This window comes from Myxocyprinus asiaticus, chromosome 24, assembly GCF_019703515.2.
Source record: "Myxocyprinus asiaticus isolate MX2 ecotype Aquarium Trade chromosome 24, UBuf_Myxa_2, whole genome shotgun sequence".
NCBI classification, from domain to species: Eukaryota; Metazoa; Chordata; class Actinopteri; order Cypriniformes; family Catostomidae; genus Myxocyprinus; species Myxocyprinus asiaticus.
In genome coordinates, this window is record NC_059367.1 from 22,569,720 (window position 1) to 22,591,994 (window position 22,275).

The 22,275-nt window shown below is 38.6% G+C and overlaps 2 protein-coding genes across 4 annotated transcripts in view; one reads left to right on the plus strand and one right to left on the minus strand.

Moving 5' to 3' along the window:
* Nucleotides 1-19,997, plus strand: part of LOC127415306 (rho-related GTP-binding protein RhoA-D-like) — a 44,151-nt gene extending 24,154 nt beyond the window's left edge. The window contains exons 2-5 of one of the 2 annotated variants that reach the window (XM_051654012.1): nucleotides 11,735-11,892; nucleotides 12,346-12,466; nucleotides 17,138-17,268; nucleotides 19,416-19,931. In XM_051654012.1, the coding sequence (XP_051509972.1) occupies nucleotides 11,737-11,892; nucleotides 12,346-12,466; nucleotides 17,138-17,268; nucleotides 19,416-19,589 (582 nt within the window). In that variant the 5' untranslated portion in view covers nucleotides 11,735-11,736 and the 3' untranslated portion in view covers nucleotides 19,590-19,931. Of the gene's footprint in view, nucleotides 1-11,734; nucleotides 11,893-12,345; nucleotides 12,467-17,137; nucleotides 17,269-19,415 lie in introns of both variants that reach the window. The other variant, XM_051654011.1, reaches the window with a different exon arrangement.
* A 121-nt stretch (nucleotides 19,998-20,118) lies between these two features.
* The window catches only part of LOC127415294 (putative helicase mov-10-B.2), a 31,873-nt gene continuing 29,716 nt past the window's right edge, over nucleotides 20,119-22,275 (minus strand). For both annotated transcript variants that reach the window (XM_051653993.1, XM_051653994.1), the window contains one exon: nucleotides 20,119-21,715. In XM_051653993.1, the coding sequence (XP_051509953.1) occupies nucleotides 21,654-21,715 (62 nt within the window). In that variant the 3' untranslated portion in view covers nucleotides 20,119-21,653. The remainder of the gene's footprint in view (nucleotides 21,716-22,275) is intronic.

The following is a 22,275-nucleotide window of genomic DNA, read 5'->3' on the forward strand; positions in this document are numbered from 1 at the left end:
CATGGTTTTTGCTTATATATTACACATGTTGGGCACACACCTGTATGTCCTGGAAATGTCCTGGAAAATTATGGGAACCCTGAACACACTGTCCACTGTAAAATGTTAATTTTTAGAGGCAAGAGAACTGATTCCTTGTCAAATAAAAATTACATTTTAGTTTTACCGGCAGTACATCTAATCTGTAATCCGATTTTCTAAAGCTATGGCCAGTTGTGCAGTCCACCAATAACGATAGAGCGACAGCAGTAGGAACGCACACTAGTGAATTCACAGTACAGGGACTAGCGACAGCAAGCTAAAATTATGCTGGTGGTGTGAACGGGGCTTAAAGCAGCATATCAAACAATAGAGTGAATGGCCACTTAAGAGTATTTGAGTATATTTGATTCCTTTTGTACTCTAAACAAATATCACGTGACATGTTCTTGGAAAATGTCCCTGCACTAATTATATTATAGATGTCGGTAAGTTTGCACCAGCTCGCTGGTGGGTTCATGTTGATTGATCATAACTGACATGTTGATTGATCATAACTGACTGAACGGGAATTAGCTTTCGACCTCAAAGTAGGTGGAGCTCCAGGTCAAACCTACCAATGACGTGGACCAATGACAGTAAGGTGTTTAGCAGCCAGTACGAAGTTTTCCTAAAAGTTTGCATGAGCGAACTAGTACGAACCACCGAAACAAACTCAAACACCTTCGTTTTGGACCGATTTTGTTTGTAATTACATCATACGCATTCATTCTTTGATTTGATTTCATATATCGTAGACATACGAAACATCTGCAGATGCATTAACATCTGCTTTTGTGATCCATGGAAGAAAGTAACACGGGTTAAGAACAACATGAGGGTGAGTAACAGAATTTTCATTTTTAGGTGAACTTTCCCTGTAAAACCAGTTATAAATAGGACAATAGCTGTTGAGCCTTCAGGCAAAGTCAGTGTGCTGCATAGTGATTTTACAGTCTGCCTACAAGCCTCAGACACTCATTTCACAGAGCTCTCAGTGCTGCGGCTCCCAATGTGGGCATCATATTTTCACATCATTCTCCAGACACACTCTCACCAGTACTCGCATTAGCCGTTACTTCCTGGGGACAGAGGAATCAGGCCAGTGGGCATCACTCAGCATGCTTTCATTTTTCTTGTGTGCCCAACCTGTCTTTGTAAGGAAGATTGAGAGAGAGTTACTGACTTTGAACATTATGGTGTCTCCTCAGTGAACAAGTAAACTGACAGATGACTGCAGTCTTAAGGTGGTAGAAGGACAGGGACACTCTTCGCTAACTGGGTTTCCATCAGTGGCAGCTGGTGCTTTTTAAAAGTGAAGAAGCACAGACTGTTGTTTTTGGTCTCTGCATCCTTACTTTCAAAAGCAGCTCAAACTGCATGCATACTGTATCTCCAAGGGCTTCCAGGTGGGACAAAAATGCATTGTTTGAAAGCCCAATATCCAATAGGCAATCCGATGCAGATCCAATGCAAATAGCGCTTGCAAAGCTCCCATAGACTCCCAGAGAAACACTGTGTCCGAGTGGGACCCAAAATTATGTGTTTAGAACCTCTTATCTAATCATTATTGATCTTTTGTGCCGTTTGATTGTCATTGGTAAAGGTATCTGCCATAGACTCCCATTAAAGCATGGCTTCAATAGCATTATATGGGCCATGTGTACACTGATTTCTGTTGACATATTCATGCAGAAAAAAGCAGATAGTGTTACCTAAACAAATCATGTGAATGAATAATGTGCTCATAAATGATTGGCTACTGTTGCCGGCCAACGATCACTAGCAAACATGAGGTTCATCTAAGCATTTTGTCTGTGCACTCTAAACCGCAAGTAATTAATTTCATTTAATAAAAGAGCCACTGTGGCTTCCCCAGTGACTACAACTTTCATTTCTACTTGGCAACAATTATGATTTTGTTCTCTTTTAACACATGGCATTAGAACGCTGCTTTATTCGCAAATTGTTTTTGCGGTATTTCAATAAATATATAATATAATTGTATTTATTTTTTTCACAAATTCTCAACTTGGATGGAAACTAAACGGCCACACACACAATCACACACACAGAGCCATCACTCCACAGCTCCTGTGGCTCAAGGTCAATTGAAAGCATTTAAAGTGTCAGCCTGTCCACTGCACAGCCCTGAAACATTCTCTTGGTCCCAGTTTATGAGCTCTAGGTGTGCGTGTCATTTCTGTGGTGGGCATGGTGAGGAGAAGGCTGTCATGATGGACTGGACTCAATTATACCATGATCCCTTATGGAAATCTTTGAAGCAGAACGATTAAGCCTTCTGAATCCAATTTAAACCTCAATCATTTTCCATATCCAGGTTGTATTGAGCTATTATAGATTCCTATCAATCATAATGACACCTGTTTTTTCTCATTTTCTTCTGATTAACTCCAACTGATTCATTGCAGCTTCAGTACAGTGCTTGACTCGACATGTCTTTGATTCTTGATGTGTGTGATGTGTGTATATGATGTCCTAGCTCTATTTTTCTCCATTAACCAACATTTTATGGAGTTTTGGGTTCCTTGCCACAGTTGCCTTCGGCTTGCTCACTGGGGTTCTAAATACAGTTATTATTAAAAAAAATGTATAGACAATTTACAATCATATTTAATCAAACTACACGATGATTTTAAGACTTTATAGATATTACAATTTCATTTTCTGTTAATGCATGATTTTCTGTAAAGCTGCTTTGAAACGATGTGTGTTGTAAAAAGCGCTATATAAATAAAAATGACTTGACTAGCTCAGGTCTTTCCTGGGAGGTTTATGAAACCAAATATATGCTTCCAAACAGACCTTTAATATACAGGAAGTAAGTTGTTGGGCTTCACAAAATGGGTCTTTGGCCCAGTCCCTATACTTAACGCTAACCTATATGTGCTCTTAGCTCTTGTGTATAGTTCTAGCCTATACATATATTAACTGGCCTAATGCAGGCCAAGATACAAGCAATTTGTTACTCTACAAAGACCTCACATGCTTGCCTAAATTACATATGTTAGCGTGTTTGTGTAAGTAAAATTATGTGTTCTGTCTTTTAAAAAAGTATTTACAAAGTGCTTTAAAGAAGAGATACATGTACCAAAAGGTTGTTACAAATGACTAACAAGCTAAAGATTGATTATTCTGACTTAAAATATTGATGACTTTTACTACATATTTTTGACCAATCAAATGATCTCTTGAATGAAAATGCCACTCCCCCTAATACAACCTGCATGTTTGTTTACTACAAAGTCGAGGGTTATTTATAATAATTTTAATAATTTATTCGCTAATCTCTTTAAGTCTGATGTTTGCTATTTTATTTTTTAAATACCAACACCATTTACCATTAAAGCTGGAAAAAGTTCCCTCCTGCTCAATGTGTGAGACAAACAGATTCCAGTTTTTCTTCTGTTCCAGTTTGTGTATGTTTTGTTCCCAAATGCAGATGTGGGAATAACGAGAGCTGTGATCTCAGATAATTTAACAGACATAAAGTTTTTTGGAGCTAGCATGTGAACAGGAAGGGAGTTGTCAGAACAGGAAGTGAGCTCCTTCTCTTCCTGCCAACAGAGGTTGAAGACATATTTCCACATTGTGCACTCAGAGAAGGGGGAAACATTCCCAGAGAGAGCAAGGTGGGAAATTCCCACAAGCCATGTCACAGGTCCCTGCAGCTGCTGGAAAAATGAATTTACATTTAAATGAATTGATGAATTTGATACTTTTTTGTTTTTGTTAATTTTATGATGTTTACTAAAGTGACCTGAATGACAGTGAGTGGACTGTCAAAGCAATTCAGTTATAGTGAAACATTGGAACATTATTTTCTTCTGCTGTAGAGTGTTAAAAACGAGGTCACGTTGTGAGCTCATCTCTTTTCAATAAATTTTTTCCTGCCGATGAGGAATGTTTAAATTCTCCTTTAAAGAGAGAGTTTCTTTCATCATTTAATGTTGTTCCATCCTGACCCTTATGATGCCTTTTTTTTTTTTTTTTTTTTTTTTTTTGTGGAAGACAAAAGCACAAACTTTAAAGAATATACTGGTTGCTCTTTTCCATGCAATTGCAATGATTGGGAACTGATGCTTTTGAACTTCAAAAAGTATTCTAAAGAATATCATAAAAGTGGTCCATATTATTTGTGTGCTATATAGTGCTATATTATACTTTTATTTGAAGTCATGCTGTGTAGCTGTGGGTAAGAAACAGATGAAAAGTTATTCACTGAAAATGTTGACATTTCACCCTGGCTGCTCTTGGCCTGTTCATGAAAGTTCATGAGAGAAGTAGCATGTCTGATTCATAAACAAATTTTTCTATTTAAGTTCACAAAACTGGTCTGAATGATTTCATGATTATTGATGAAACAAACTTTGCTACTTTTCTGATGAATGCTCCAAGGCAGGGCATTTGCGAGTGAATTACTGGACAATGTGTGGATAATTATTTGGCTGTACTGCTGCAAATGACGGCTGATCTTACACCCGAAATGATGGACAACATTTTAAATTATGACTGATGTCATAAAAGCATGGCGTTCGCGTGCAACATTCTGAGAAAAGCAGCGAAATGCGGCACAATGGTCAAAGACCCTCTTCTAGTGCAGGTTTTTATAGAAAAATAATTCAAAAACAGCAAATAAGGACGCAGAACCCCATCTTCACTAAAATTGTGATGTTTGTGCGCGTCATATAAAATATATTACATTTTTATGACTATCGTGAAAAACATTTAAGCATTATTGCTTTATACAACACTTAATAAAGATAGTTACAACTAAAAATACATTTAAATAGGTATGAATGTCATGAAAAATGTATAATATATTTGAGTGTTGATGAACTAATCTGTTAAGAATTACCAATATAATGTTTGTTACTGGCAAATGGAAGTATAAAGCATCATCGATACATTTTTAGTTTATTAGATGCTCATAAAGGTGATCAGTCAGGACTGATGTTGTTTAATGCTGCCTGTAAGGTTAACTTAAAAATAACTTGGGGGAAAAAAAGGTTTATCAGTAAAGGTGTCCTTTATGTAACAAGCATCTTTTGTTTCTGAATTCTATTTTAAATATTTAACTGTTACATGTAATCTTTAAAAACCTAAAAAGACCTCTGACTGTGCCCCTAAATATTTGACTGTGCCCCTAAGATTTTTCACATAGGAGCATGAGCGATCCTAATAAAAAATGTTAGTGTAGAGCCCTGCAAGGATAGCTAGGGTGGATGTTTGACTTTGGAAGACTTGGAATAATATACAGCCTGAATCACACCACTTTTATGATACTGTTTTTCTGCGTCCTTTTTGAAGCTTGACCGCTCATTCCAGTCGCATTTAAAAGAGCGACCAGTACATTCTTCAAAATGTCTCCTTTTGTGATCCATGGAAGAAAGTCAGTCACATAGTTTTGGAATGGCATGAGGGTGAGTAAATAACGACCGATTTATTTTTTTAAATTTTGGCTGAACTATCCCTTTAACTCGTTAACATTTTGCAGAACTAGGTGTATTTGAAGAGCTTGTGAGATGAATGTAAGAAAGATGAATGTGTATTCAGGTGAGAAACCAGGCTGCTGTCACCAAAAACACATTTCTTTCTCCAGGGATGTATATTCAAGAATAGCACTGACCTGCTTGAGATCTTTTCCCTCTCTCAGAATGTGTCCTTTGTTTTTGAGGTATCGAGTGTGGATGTGTCACCTGGAAACACTTATTGAAAACACCTGTAGTCATCTTATCCAGCAAAAATACAAATGTCATATGAAACTATCCTGACCAGACCAGCTTGTAGGTAACCGAGCAATCAAGTGATGTGCAGTCAACCTTGTGGCCAATTCAAATTAAAACAAATGGTGTTCTCTTATTCACTAGCCTCTCTTTTAACATGCTCCTGAGACAGATTTGGCATGTGTGTGTGTTGGTGGTGGAAAATGAGAAGTGAAGTGTAAAAGCATCTGAAATCCATGAAAAACATCCTGCTTTCCATCTATACAGTCTACAAGATTTTAAGTAAAGGCGCAGTATTGAAGTGTGTTTGTTTTAACCTACATTTCCCCTTACTTATTTGCATCTCACACCTCATTGCACATTAATCTGTAGTTAATCTGTTGTTGTCCACACATGACAAAAGAACATAATTAATTGAGCTTGGTTAATCAGGTTTTTGTAGAGTGTCAGGTTTCTGTCAGAGGGCTACTGTATGATGGCTCTGCTGTTCTATACGTGTGTGTCCTGCTTAAATGCGGACAGCTGGTGGGATTGTCACTATTTAAAGAAAATTGTGTGGGTGTGAGTTTGGTTCTTCAGTGACGTTTTGGGGCCATGGTGTCCTTGCTTTTTTTTATTTTATTATTATTATTATTATTGTGGGAAAACAAGGAAAAGGGTGAGGCAGGGAAATGTATCTCTTTCTTTCTGTATTTTTTTTCTATTATGTTTCTATGTGTGTCTGTCTTTGTGAATGCAGAATCGCTCCCAACAAAATGTGCTTTCTTTCTAGAGTTATGTTCATTTATTAGGTCAGTTAATTCCATAATCAGCATTTTTTGGTCCTTGATTCTTCATCATTGCAGGATTCTAATTGATCTTTGAAAAGTTTAGCTGCTGTTCTGATTCACAGGGTCCCTACACAGTGTTCAATGCTCCCAACACACTAAGCAGAAGATATCTGTAGAAGTTCACTTCACTTGACAGAATGAGTTCATTTGGAATTCACTGCAACTTCATCAAACACAGAACATTTTGTTTCGGGTATGATGGCATAATTGTGTAAACTGTACTATCTATATATACACTCACCAGCCACTTTATTAGGTACACCTGTACACCAATCATGTGGCAGCAGTGTAATGTATAAAATCATGCAGATATGGGTCAGGAGCTTCAGTTAATGTTCACCTAAACAGTCAGAATGGGTAAAAAATGTGATCTCAGCGATTTAGACCGTGGCATGATTGTTGGTGCCAGACGGGCTGGTTTGAGTATTTCTGTAACTGCTGATCTCCTGGGATTGCACGCGCAACAGTCTCTAGAGCCTTGTTGATGACAAAGGAGAATGGCTCGACTAGTTCAAACTGACAGAAAGGCTACGGTAACTCGGATAACCCCTCTGTACAATTTTAGTGAGCAGAATAGCATCTCAGAATGCACAACACGTCGAACCTTGAGGCGGATGGGCTATAACAGCAGAAGACCACGTTGGGTTCCACTGTTGGGTTTACTGTTCTTAGCTGACAGTAGTAGTACCCGGAGGGGTCATCTGCTGCTGTAGCACGTCCGCCTCAATGTTCAACATGTTGTACATTCTGGGATGCTATTCTGTTCACTACAATTGTACAGAGGGGTTATCTGAGTTACCGTCGCCTTTGTCAGCACGAACCAGTCTGGCCATTCTCCGCTGACCTCTCTCATCAACAAGGTGTTTACGTCCACAGAACTGCTGCTCACTGTTTTTTTTCTTTTCACTCCATTCTCTATACACTCTAGAGACTGACCCCGTTTACATGCACTTAAGAAAACGATTTATTTCAGGGTTTTTGCAGAAAGCGGCATTCTGAAACGCCATGTAAACGAGAATGCGGGTTTCCTTACGCCAGGGATTAAGGGATTAATAGAAAGCGGTTTAACACACCAAGTTGCTCCCAGAGAATGCGGCTTATCTGGCCATGTAAACACACAAGCGGCGTTCTCACAGGTTTTTGAAGAGTGCGCATGTGCGTGAACAGACCGGGGTAACACGCGTCATCAGATGGAGCCGAACAAGAAGTAAACAAAGACTTCAACATTTCCGGGAGTACAGTAGGAAGAAGCACATACACAATAAACTATACTCATTCATAAACACCAGTGTAAATTATCGACTCTCCCTTACCTCTGTGTATGTGCGCTCGTACATTGGGGGAATACCGTTGTTTTACGTAATAGAGAAAACCCCACTATTGCTGCGCAATTCCGCTTCAGGTCGCAACAAAGTTAAGGAAACAAACACAGTAATAACTGCGAATATATGTAAATAAAGCGAAGCAACAGAGTAAAATAGCAAAGTCTTAGATACTGTGTTTGTTATTTACACAAACGTTGCGGGGATATTACGTTGCTATGGAGAACGCTGCTTTCTCACCAATCCGCATGTATACATGAGTTAAGAGTACACCACTTATACAGTACATGAAAACAGGAACGCAGCTTTCTCTCAATAAGCTGCATTCTCGCAATACGCTGCTTTCTGGTTTCCATGTAAACGCACTCACTGTTGCACGTGAAAATCCCAGGAAATCAGCAGTTACAGAAATACACACACACATATATACACTACCTGTCAAAAGTTTTGAAACACATTCTTTATTATTATTATTATTATTTTTTTTTTTTTCACATTTCAGAATAATAGTAAATTCATCAAAACTATGGAATAACATAAATGGAACTATGGGAATTATGTTGTGACTAAACAAAATCCAAAATAAATCAAAACTGTGTTATATTTTAGCATCTTCAAAGTCGTCACCCTTTGCCTAGAATTTGCAGACATGTACTCTTGACATTTTCTCAACCAACTTCTTGAGGTATCACCCTGGGATGCTTTTTAAACAGTATTGAAGGAGTTTCCATCTATGTTGGGCACTTAGTGGCTGCTTTTCTTTATTATTTGGTCCAAGTCATCAATTTCAAACACTTTTTTTTTAATTATTATTCAATTTTAGTTTTATAATGAAATAAATTAATATGATGGCACAATAATATTTTTGTCAACAAAACTAATTTCAAGCATTTAAGCATACGACTTCAGATCAAAAGATTTTTAAGATCATGAGAAACTACGGAAGCCTTGAACCGCAAGGTGGAAAAAAAAAATAACGGTGAGCCTAAGTCTTACATTTTTTTTTTCTCTTCCTAAAATTTTTTTCTCTCTTCCTAAATTTTTTTTTTCTCTCTTCAAAATTTGTTTTTTTCTTTCTTCAAAAAAATGCATGGGGTACCAAACTTGGCCACCAGGTGCCACTATCAGTAAACGTAATCTTATGCTTTTAATGCTTTCTCTGTTGCTATATAGCTGAATAATACATTTATTATTTATTTTAAGGGTTTGCAATCCTTAAGACAAAATAAGGTTACATATGTTTGATATGGCATTCGTTGTCGTGTAACAACTGGAGTTATTTTTTTGTTTGAAATTGTTGGTCTTTCTAAACCATCCGTTTGCTCAGTGTTACATGGTGGAAGCGAAGGAATGTATTGAGGAAAACGGGAAACATGGGGAAATTATTATGTCTGTACTTTTGACGTGTTAGGGGTACATCTGGTAATGTTAATGTTGTAAGTAATCTAATATCTGAATGAAAAGATCATTTATAAATTAAATCCTCACGACTGTACGGGGATGTCATGTGCAGACTTTCATGGTGGAATTTAATTATAATAATATATTTTAATATAACAATTTGTCTATGCATTTGAAACACACTGTCTACTGCAGAAGTGAAAAGTTCCAGATGAAGAATGTCAAATAAATATCCAAATATTGTTGGTCTGTCTAAACATGAGCTAGACAGTTACACAGATGTAAAATGCTCATCCCAAACAAATTGGTGAGGGGTGAGGAATCACCTATAGTATCGCTCCCTGGGTTCCGCCTGGGGAAGAATAGTAGTAGATTTCTGTTGTTGGGGGGGGGGTTTTGGTACTGCTAATTTTTTTGCCGGAGCTGCCGTGCCGGGGCATGGGCTGGCTGTTATTGCGAAAACGCTGTGAGTAAATTGGGAGGGGTTATTTGGGACTTCGGTGTAATCTTGAACTCAAGGTTTAGGTGGCCGCTGTTGATGTGTTCTACGAATACTGTATCCCACGTCTGGTAGCGGGTTAGGAAGCCAGCAGTACATTTTGTTGTTGGGTTATTTGTTGTACATGCTTGTGGGTTTCTTTTCTCCGGGGGAGAATACACAATTGAAAAATATTTTACTTATGGTAGCCATCCAGCTTTTACCTTACAGTATTTTTCATTACAAAAGATTCCACTCATCTTTAATTACCTCATGGATATTTTACAAATTGCACTTATTCTTACATTCACATTCGCAGTACAACCTCAATTAGGCACTTGCAACTTCTCAAATCTGTCACTGCAATTTCAAATCTTCGTGCCTTGACTTTTGCAACTATTTTCACGATATATCTGATGCATAACTAACTTGTGCACTTGCAAACTCAGTGTTGGAGAGAGAAAGGCGGGGCAGGGGGAGGGCGCAAAGGAGTTGTTTTATAGGTTGGTGGCTAGCCAGTGAAATCGGACTTATTTTGTACACGATGTCACGACCATATCATCACCAATCCTCAACCTGGTCGACTAAAGTTTAGACGGAGACCTGGAGAGGCCTTCAAGTGTCTCGCACCCACTGTGAAATTTGGTGGAGGATCAGTAATGATCTGGGGGTGCTTCAGCAAGGCTGGAATTGGGAGGTCCTTTGTGAAGGACACAGGAATCAAGCCACATACAAGGTTATCTTGGAAGAAAACTTGCTTCCTTCTGCTCTGACAATGTTCCCCAACTCTGAGGATTGGTTTTTCCAGCACGACAATGCTCCATGCCACACAGCCAGGTCAATCAAGGTGTGGATGGAGGACCACCAGTTCATGTCATGGCCAGCTCAATCTCCAGACCTGAACCCCTTTGAAAACCTCTGGAATGTGATCAAGAGGAAGATGGATGGCCACAAGCCATCAAACAAAGCTAAGCTGCTTGAATTTTTGTGCCAGGAGTGGCATAAAGTCACCCAAAAGCAACTTGAAAGAAACGTGAAAGCTGTGATTAAAAGTCAGGGTTATTCCACCAAATATTGATCTCTGAACTATTCCTAAGTTAAAACATTAGTATTGTGTTGTTTAAAAATGAATATGAACTTGTTTTCTTTGCATTATTCGAGGTCTGAAAACACTTCATCTTTTTTTATTTTGACCAGTTGTCATTTTCTGCAAATAAATGCTCCAAATTACAATATTTTTATTTGGAATTTGGGAGAAATGTTGTCAGTACTTTATAGAATAAAAAAAAAAAATTCATTTTACTCAAACACATACCTATAAATAGTAAATCCACAGTAACTGATAATTTTGCAGTGGTCTCAAATTTTTCCAGAGCTGTATATGTGTGTATTTAATACCAATACATAGCTGGTGGTGTGCAATGGTGGGTAAATTTATCTTTCCAGTTCCTGTGAAGGGATGTATCAATGCACACTTGTTCCCTATGCCCTTCGGGCTGAAAATGTATACTACTATTGTGATTTAGAATTTTACTTAAGGTGTCATTCACACAGAACCAAATGCATTTTGCATGTGTCTGCACTATTTTTAATCGTTTGCCCCCCCCCCCCCCCCCTTTTGTAAACACGTACTGGATGGATGACTTTGACTGTTGCAGTGGGTCTTGTGAAAGAGCACCACATTTTTTTGATGCTGTGTCAAGTACAAATGAAGTAAAATAACAACAACAAAAAAAAAACCTCTATTGCATTCTGTTCCATTTGCTGCACTGTGTTTAGATTTTTTCATTGCAAGAATGTGGCCCCAAAGATGGACAGTACCCCTTCTGCTACACTGTATTGTGTGTCTCATAATTCATGTGAAATGAAGTGTTATGGCAATTATCAGGGCTTGTTTGTGAATTTTATTCTCATTGCAGACTTTATCTCTCTCTATAGTGATGGCAGCAATCCGTAAGAAGCTGGTGATTGTGGGAGATGGAGCCTGTGGTAAAACCTGCCTGCTGATTGTGTTCAGTAAAGACCAGTTTCCTGAGGTTTACGTGCCCACAGTGTTTGAAAACTACATCGCTGACATAGAGGTGGACGGCAAACAGGTCAGTCGGCCTAAAATAGAGTTGTACACAATTCTAGTTCCTCTCGTTTTGTATATAGAAACTCAGAGCAGCTTGTGAGTATGGTTGTTTTAGAGAGAGAACAAGTTGTTCCTTCATCAGCCATATTTTCATCCCAAATTTGTCTGTCTGTCCCAAATTTGTCTGGAAATGGCTGTTTGTTCCAGTGTCCTGTTTGGGATGGCCTTGTCCTCTATTTTAAAAGAGTTCAGAAGATTGCAATGTGTCTGTGGTTAAGAGTTGAGATGTTCAGTCTGCTTAGTGCCCATCAAAGACTGCAAGTACACTGCAGTGATCTCTTTAAATAGCTTCTGATTTATAACTGGTTTTTATATTTATGGCCACTGACATTGATGTTAAGGCCACTCAAAGTACAGAGAAATAACTTAAGCCAACAAACACTGATGTCTGTACCTCTCTCTCTCTCTCTGTCAGGTGGAGTTGGCTCTATGGGACACAGCTGGTCAGGAAGACTATGATCGGCTGAGGCCGTTGTCATATCCAGACACAGATGTTATTCTGATGTGTTTTTCTATAGACAGTCCAGATAGTTTAGGTAATGCTGTTAGCCACAAATGTGATAAATAGCTTTAACAAAAAATAAATGTAGTTAAATACGTTTTAGTTACATTGATATGTGTCAGAAAAAAAAACGAGTGCTATCAGTTGATTCATATATTAATGGTGATCAGTTTCATTATTGTTTTTGTAGTTATTCGTGATTAATCGCAGATTTTGAAAGTGCTGAAATTTGACATTATACAGTGCATCTGGAAAGTATTCACAGCGCTTCACTTTTTCCACATTTTGTTATGTTACAGCCTTATTCCAAAATGGATTAAATTCATTATTTTCCTCAAAATTCTACAAACAATACCCCATAATGACAATGTGAAAGAAGTTTGTTTGAAATCTTTGCAAATTTATTAAAAACAAAAAACGAATAAAATCACATGTACATAAGTATTCACAGCCTTTGCTCAATACTTTGTTGAAGCACCTTTGGCACCAATTACATCCTCAAGTCTTTTTGAGTATGATGCTACAAGCTTGGCACACCTATTTTTGGGCAGTTTCTCCCATTCTTCTTTGCAGGACCTCTCAAGCTCCATCAGGTTGGATGGGGAGCGTCGGTCCACAGCCATTTTCAGATCTCTCCAAAGATGTTCAATCGGGTTCAAGTCTGGGCTCTGGCTGGGCCACTCAAGGACATTCACTGAGTTGTCCCAGAGCCACTCCTTTGTTATCTTGGCTGTGTGCTTAGGGTTATTTTCCTGTTGGAAGATGAACCTTCGCCCCAGTCTGAGGTCCAGAGCGCTCTGGAGCAGGTTTTCATCAAGGATGTCTCTGTACATTGCTGCATTCATCTTTCCCTCGATCCTGACTAGTCTCCCAGTTGCTGCCGCTGAAAAACATCCCCACAGCATGATGCTGCCACCACCATGCTTCGCTGTAGGGATGGTATTGGCCAGGTGATGAGCGGTGCCTGGTTTCCTCCAGACATGACGCTTGCCATTCAGGCCAAAGAGTTCAGTCTTTGTTTCTCATGGTCTGAGAGTCCTTCAGGTGCCTTTTGGCAAACCCCAGGCGGGCTGTCATGTGCCTTTTACTGAGGAGTGGCTTCCGTCTGACCACTCTACCATACAGGCCTGATTGGTGGAGTGCTGCAGAGATGGTTGTTCTTCTGGGAGGTTCTCCTCTCTAAACAGAGAAATGCTGGAGCTCTGTCAGAGTGACCATCAGGTTCTTGGTCACCTCCCTGACTAAGGCCCTTCTCCCCCGATCGCTCAGTTTGGCCAGGTGGCCAGCTCTAGGAAGAGTCCTGGTGGTTCCAAACTTCTTCCATTTACGGATGATGGAGGCCACTGTGCTCATTGGGACCTACAATGCTGCAGACATTTTTCTGTACCCTTCCCCAGATCTGTGCCTCGATACAATCCCGTCTCGGAGGTCTACAGACAATTCCTTGGACTTCATGGCTTGGTTTGTGCTCTGACATGCACTGTTAACTGTGGGACCTTATATAGACAGGTGTGTGCCTTTCCAAATCATGTCCAATCAACTGAATTTACCACAGGTGGGCTCCAATCAAGTTGTAGAAACATCTCAAGGATGATCAGTGGAAACAGGATGCACCTGAGCTCAATTTTGAGTGTCATGGCAAAGGTTGTGAATACTTATGTACATGTGATATTTTTCTTTTTCTTTTTTTTTTCGTTGTTTTTTTTTTTTTTTTTAATATAAATTTGCAAAGATTTCAAACAAACTTCTTTCACATTGTCATTATGGGGTATTGTTTGTAGAATTTTGAGGAGAATAATGAATTTAATCCATTTTGGAATAAGGCTGTAACATAACAAAATGTGGAAAAAGTGAAGTGCTGTGAATACTTTCCGGATGCACTGTATATACTACTATTCCAGTCAAAATGCATTATTTCCATCTTAGGGAAGAAAACAAAACAATATGTAACAATATAATACTTTATTAACATTTTCCTAACAAAGCCTTCCACAGTATAAAGATAGAAATGCACTAAAATAGCACCAATTCAAGAAACATTAAACTTTTCCCAAAGTCTGAGTGGGAGTTTGACTAATTTAAAGAACTAGTGTCTCCACATAGGTTGCATTTTCATTGCAACTGGCATGAAATCTCTTAATTTCTCATCCTCCACAATATTAATCTGCCGGTAGACTGTGGCTATCTGCTTTGTTACAGAAATCACGTAGCCTTATTCATGATTTGTGTCAGTTCATCCACAGTTCATCCAGCCAGCGTCAAACGCCACTTTGAACTACGCATGAAAAGTGCTTGCAGAGGCTGTACAATACTTGTTTTGTACATCAAATAGTTATAATAGGTCATTTCTCCATCATTTGATCACTGACACGGAAGTGCTGGTGTGTGTGTGTGTGTGTTGTGAAGGGTGCGTCAGTGTAATGACTCCGGGTGGACACATTAGAAAGGTTCCACCCTTCCAACCCTTGTTTATGCCGGTTAATATTGCATTGATTGTAAATGCATTAATTATGCTTAAAAAAACAACAACTTTAAACTTTAATCGCATGCGGTAACGCATTCTGACGGCTCTTAAAAAATAAATAAAAAAAACATAACATTTTTCATTAAACATTGTGTATAATGTAACTTCATGACAGCTACAGTGCTGTGAAAAAGTATTTGCTGATTTCTTCTGTTTTTGTGTATATCTCATACTACATTGTTTAAAAAATTCAAACAAAATCTAACATAAAACAAAGGCAATCTGAGTGAACACAAAGTACAGTTTTTAAATGATAATGTTATTTATTGAAGCAAAAACATTATCCAATACCAACTGGGCCTGTGTGAAAAAGTATTTGCCCCCTTACTTACTAAACCCCAGATCTATGAAACCGCATTCATAATGGGGTTCAGCAGGACTAGACACACCCAGACCTGATTACAGCCAGCCCTGTTCAATCAAATCAACACCTAAATAGAACTTTTTCAGCAGCATGAAGTTGGGTAAAAGGTCTCATTCAGTAGCCCACTATGCCAAGGTCAAAAGAAATTCCAGAAATGATGAGGGAAAAAAAGTGATTTAAATACATCAGTATAGGAAGGGATACAAAGCTATCTCAAAGGCTCTGGGACTCCAAAGAACCACAGTGAGAGCCATTATCTCCAAATGGAGAAAACTTGACACTGTAGTGAACCTTTCCAGAAGTGGCCGACCTTCCAAAATTCCTCCAAGAGCACAGTGACAACTCATCCAGGAAGTCACAAAAAAGCCAAGAACAACATCCAAGGAACTGCAGGCCTCTTTCGCATCAATAAAGGTCACTGTTCATGACTCCACTATCAGAAAGACACTGGCCAAAAATGGCATCCATGGAACAGTGGCAAGGTGAAAACCACTGCTAACCCTGAAGAACATTTAAGGCTCATCTGAATTTTGCCAGAACACACCTTAATGATCCTCAAACCTTTTGGGAGAATGTTCTGTGGACTGATGAGCCGAAAGTGGAACCGTTTGGAAGACGGGTCCCGTTCCATCTATCGTAAACATATAATTCAACAAAAAGAACATCATACCTATGGTCAAGCATGGTGGTAGTGTGATTGTGTGGAGATTCTTTGCTGCTCCTGGGCGACTTGAAATAATTGAGGGAAACATGAATTCTGCTCTCCACCAGAAAATCCTAAAGGAGAACGTCTGGTCATCAGTCCATGAGTTGAAGCTCAAGCACAGCTGGATTATGCAGCAAGACAATGATCCAAAGCATAGGAGTAACTCCACCTCTGAATGGCTCAAAAGAAGCAAAGTGAAAGTTTTGGAGTGGCCTAGTCAAATCCTGACTTGAACCCGATTGATATGCTGTGGCAGGACCTTAAATGGGCAGTTAAAACCCTCCAACCCTATGCTTGAAAACCCTCCAATGTTGCTGAACTAAAGCAGTACTGCAAAGAAGAGTGGGACAAAATTCCACCACAGCATTGTGAAGGACTGATCTCCAGTTATCGGAAGCGTTTGGTTGCAGTTGTTGCTGCTAAAGTTGGCACAACCAGCTATTAAGTTTAAGGAGGCAGTTAGTTTTCACATGGGTGATATAGGTGTTGGATAACTGTTTTGCTTCAACAATATATATATATATATATATATATATATATATATATATATATATATATATATATATATATATATATATATTTGAAAACTGTATTTTGTTTTTACTCAGGTTGCGTTTGTTTTATGTTATATCTCGTTTGAAGTTCTAAAACAATTTAGTGTGAAAAATACAAAAAAATAGAAGAAATCAGGAAGGGGGCAAATACTTTTTCACATCACTATATACATTTGAATAAACACATATCTGCTGGAAAATAATGGCAGTGTGTTACTGATGTGTTTACCATTTTTAACCCATTGTTCCAAGACTTATCACAAGACACTTTTGCAATTTCTACAAATCATTATCTGTGTTAGCCTTTGCTATTTATAGATAGTTACCTTCATGATGTATGTAAATAAGCAGAATGCAAAACAGTGTTAAATACATCACAAAAATCCAGATGTTTAAGTTAAACATAAAAACACATGTACATGATTGACAAATGTAAGGCTGTGTGTGGCTCCAAACTGTTCACTGGCACCAGGTCATCAGGCCATCCTTCTAACATAATGCACATATCTGTTTTCTGAATGACAACAGGTTTTGTAAACTCTTTTGTTCTCCCATAGAGAATATTCCAGAGAAGTGGACACCAGAGGTGAAACATTTCTGTCCAAATGTTCCCATCATTCTGGTGGGAAATAAAAAGGACCTGCGAAATGATGAACACACACGTAGGGAACTCATCAAGATGAAACAGGTATGGCCAATGTGTGATTTGTGAGGTGTTGCCACGCAACTTGAGGTAGTGTTTTATAAGAGACAGCAGGGGCCTTTTGTTGTCCTTTGCCTTATCAAACAGGACACTTAAGTCACTTCCTGTCTGGAAGTGCAGCCGTTTCCTTTGGGGATAAAGCTGCTTCTCATGAGTTACATCATACTGTATGTGTGTGAGAGTCAGACACTGTAGATACGTTCAAAATTGCGGATGACTTATCATGGTCTACAGTGTGGTTGGGCGATCAAGAAACAGACGCAGTGGGTGTGGCGTCAAGCCTCAGAGAGTCATTTATTGGAAATAACAATGAACAAAATGTCCATTAAAGGAGAAAATAAAGTGTCCAGGGGGAATGATGTTTAAAACAAAGGTATCCTCGCGGTGAAACGGGGCTCTGTGAAGGGCGGGAAAGTGTCCAAGGAATGGCCCAGGCATGAGCGGGTTCCAACGGCCGCACGTGCTCCTCTCCTGGGTCTGCGGCGTCCTTGGCTGCTTGTCTTCCCAAGCCCGCATCAGGTGAGAGGGGAAGGCGGCCCGGCCTCTAGCCTGTCAGCCACAACGCGGGATGTTCTCCCCCGGCGACACATCTAACTCGGTCCGAGGAGTGTGCAAGGATGCCAGTGTGCACATGGAGATTTGAAGCCGGCTCGCTGAGAAGAGGTGTGCTCTACGTTTTAAAGACGGCGGTGATGAAGCATTATTATATATGACATGTTTGCTACGACAGCACACCACTCTTTAACAAGCACGAGTGCCATTTAGAAGGGAATGTATGAAGTAAATTTTAGGAGAGTTATAAAGATGTAAAGAGAAAAGAAAATAGATTTTACAGGTGTACTTCTAGTCTAATACTTTATTTTAATTATATATTAATATAATAATACATATTACATACTCTGCACCCATCTACTGAGGTACTTAAACTTGAGAATTAACATTACTTGTGTTTGAACATCATATTTACGGGCAAATTGGCGTTATTATAATTTTTTAGACATTTCCGTTGAAGCAAAGAATTGTGGGTTGTGAGAGCCAATGAGGATAGACCTCATGGATCCTCCGAATTCCCGAGAAGGTCGCATTCGAAGGCTGCATTCGAAGTGTCCTACTCGATTTTATGAAACGAGACGTATGCGGCCGACAAATGCGACCTCCAGAGGACGCAGCCTTCCAAATGAGACACAGCCATGCTCAGCTAGTTTTGCCCACAAAGCAATATGTTGGGATGGAGCTGTTGGGGGTAAAAATGTTTGAACGCTATTTTAGGAAGCTAACAAAGGTGTCGTTCGTTCTGGGAATGCTCATTGAGCTGAAAGCTTGATTTTATCTCTACAGGAATGCACCAGATTGTGGGACATGCGATTAGTGTTTCAGTATACTACACTATGAAACATTTGCTGTGGTTTAGTCTGTACTGTACCATAGACTATTTCAAAGTGTATACACTATTGTAAAGTGTAATGTTAAACAGCCTTAACTCGCGCTCACATGGAAATGTTAGCAATGTTAAAAATCACCTTTAGCTTTCAATTTAAAAGGATAGTTCACCCAAAAATGAAAATTCTCTATTTACTCGACCTTATGCCATCCCAGATGTGTATGACTTTCTTTCTTCAGCAGAACACAAAAAGATTTTTAGAAGAATATTTTAGCTCTGTAGGTCCTTACAATTCAAGTGAATGGTGATACAGTGGTTAATACAGTTTTTACAAAATTGGTTATTAAAGGAATAGTTCACCCAAAAATAATAATTCTCTCTTCATTTACTCACCCTAATGCCGTCTCAAACATGTTTTTTTTCTTCTTCTGCGAAACAAAAATATTTTGAAGGATAAATGTTTTTTTGTTTTGTTGTTTTTTTTTTGTCTGTACAAATATAACTCAATAGGGTCCAAAACTTTCATGCTCCAAAAAGGGATATAAAGGCAGCATAAAAGTAAGGCTTGAATGGTTTAATTCACTTTCCATAAACAATCACTTTGGGTGAGAAACAGACCAAAATTTAAGTACATTATTCACCATAAATCTTCTGAATAAGAGGACAGTGTCCAATCCAATATGACTTTGATGCCCATGGTTTACTGACTTTGACTTAAGATGTGTGTGTGTGTATACTGTGTGTGTTTCAGGAACCTGTAAAACCAGAGGAGGGCCGTGATATGGCTAACAGGATCAGTGCTTTTGGATATCTGGAGTGTTCGGCTAAAACTAAGGAGGGAGTGCGGGAGGTGTTTGAGATGGCCACCAGGGCAGCGTTGCAGGTCCGCAAGCGCAAGAAGAGAAGCGGCTGCCTGCTCTTATGAGCCACACACTGATGCAAACACATCTCCATCTACTTTCAAACAATTGATACACAACCCCAGAAGAACCTTTATCTAACCTTTGTCTGCCTCCTCATGCCATTCACTGCATTTCAAATGGTCGAGGCATGGATGATCGAAAAATATTTATAGAGAAACCAAAATGTGTGTCAATACCTCTCCATCTTGACATCTTTCTTGCTTTTTTCCTTTTCACCAGCAAACCTTCTTTTCTGGGAGAAAGACTGACTGATTCATTTTGTATTTGTACATAAATCTCTGTTTCGCTCTGTACTCTGGTTTGCAGTTATTCTATGCCTCTATAAATGATGTTCAATGATCTAAGTTGAAATCTGACACATTTGTGAAAGAAAAAATTAAGAATACATTTATCATTCATTTAAACTGCCAGTCAGTATTCTGTCTCTGTGTTTGTGAATGCTAATTTTGGGACTGTGTCCTACTGGAGTCTTAATGGAAGAAACAGCAAGTTCTCAAATCAATAGTAAAGGGATACTGATATGTCCAGAAGTATAAGGGTTTAGTAGGCCCAAAAAAAACTGAATTAGGTCAGTAAGACTGAGGCTGTCATGCTGACCTGGTGTGCTATACTGTGTGTGTGTGAGGAATTGGCAGCTTTCATGACTAATTTTTTGCACTACCTAACAGAATTAGGCAATTTTCCCCCTGCCATATTTTGGCCAAAGCGGTAGTTCTGCCACAAATTCAAGCTATTGGTTGAGCCAGAAGTCGGTCAACTGCACAAACAAACAAACAGCAATGGATGGCACCACAAAAGTGTTTACACAAATCACATCAACTTGTGAATTACTTGCTTGTTTTGTCTGCACAGTAAAGTTGGAAAGTATTTTAAAAATGGAAAAACATACTTCACAGCTAAAAAAAAGTAACTAGTATTCCAAACAGGTCGTACATTATAGGGATAGAAGTTTGTCATAATGGGGACTCACAGTGATCACAAACAAATTGAGTAGCAGTACACTACTGCCAAAAGGAGGACACATTCATTATACAATCACACATCAAGAAAGATGCTGATTTTATTTTTAAACTATTTAATCAAGAAATAATGTTTCAGTGAAAGTGTTATTAACATTTGCGTTTTCAGAATTTGTGTTGTGGTTGGACATATAATATTTACCATTATGCACCAGGTGCACAACCCAAAACAACAGGAATGTAAATGTCAAAACCCAACTGTCATTTTTGGCCACATTCCACGATGATTTTACACACACACACACACACACACACAATTGGATGTTTTCTTAATGTGAATGTATAAGATTAACTAGGAGATTTTGTTTGATAGTTTTATTGAAGAAAAAATAAGGCAGATTATAATTCAAAATCAGTGATTTATCGGCCATGTGCTCATATCCATTTCATTTTGACAGCTAATATATTTTTCTTAATCTAATGAAACCATTATCAAACATTCAGATTTCACAGACTCTAGCCCTGTGATTAATGTAATATTTACATATTAGTATATGATTTAATGTAGGTGCTATCTTTAAAACCAAACTTATACTTCGAGTCTATGTGTGTCTCAATCAGCTCCCTGGATCAAATATATCGTGAACGCGATTTCGGCCACTGAACATTAGCACACTTTTAACTCGACCACCTGTGACACAATAACAAGCTCGCTGCTGGTATTAATCAACAACATCGCATTTGTTAATACATTACAAACAACATCATTTTCAAAGAGGAAAATAACGTCTTTGACTTAATAGTTTTACATTTGTGCAAGTCTTTTAACGACTTGAAAGGCTTCAGAATACCTGACGACGTTTCCGGTAAGGAAACATGGTGAGCATCGATGCTCCTTGTTTTTTATAGTGCATTCTGAAGATTTTTGTTTTTGTTTTTGTTTTTTTGGGAGCGAACGTTTCAGTACACTGCATCTATTTTGTTATTGGGACAGCCATATAAATGGCCCTATAAATGGATGACTCCTTGATCAGTGCCTTGACTACTGAACTAGGGAGCTGTTTGAGACGCTGCGGATGGAGAGGCTTGAGCTGGATGGATCTTTATTTAGTGCTCGTGTCTCCACTCAGGATTGAGATATTGTTGGACCGCACTCTCCTCTGTTTCCACTAGAGGGAGAAAGAGCACAATCATTATATTAACAATGCAAGGAGATTGCATGGATGTGCGTTAATTCTATGCACTTATTAGTAATATGTGCAGATGAAATAGCCAAACCCATTAATTATAAAGGGTGTGGTGTCTACATACTTATGCATTGTTAAATGAGTTAGTCACCCATTAATTTTTCCTATCAAAAATGGGGCCTGTTTAACTGCATTAAATCAGTAAAAATGTATTTCTCAAATCTACATACATGTTAATGTTATAAATAATTATAGATGAATTGAAACAACATTTGAAAAAAGAAAAAGGTATGGGATTAAAAATACAGAACTTGTAGTTAAAGGGATAGTTCACCCCCCCCCCCCCCCCCCAAAAAAATAAAAAAAATATGAAAATTCTCTCATCATTTACTCACGCTCATGCCATCCCAGATGTGTAAACAAAGATTTTAAAAATAATATCTCAGCTCTGCAGGACAATACAGCGCAAGTGAATGGTGGCCAGAACTTTGAACCTCCAAAAAGCCCAAAGGCAGCATAAAAGAATTTAATTAGACTCCAGT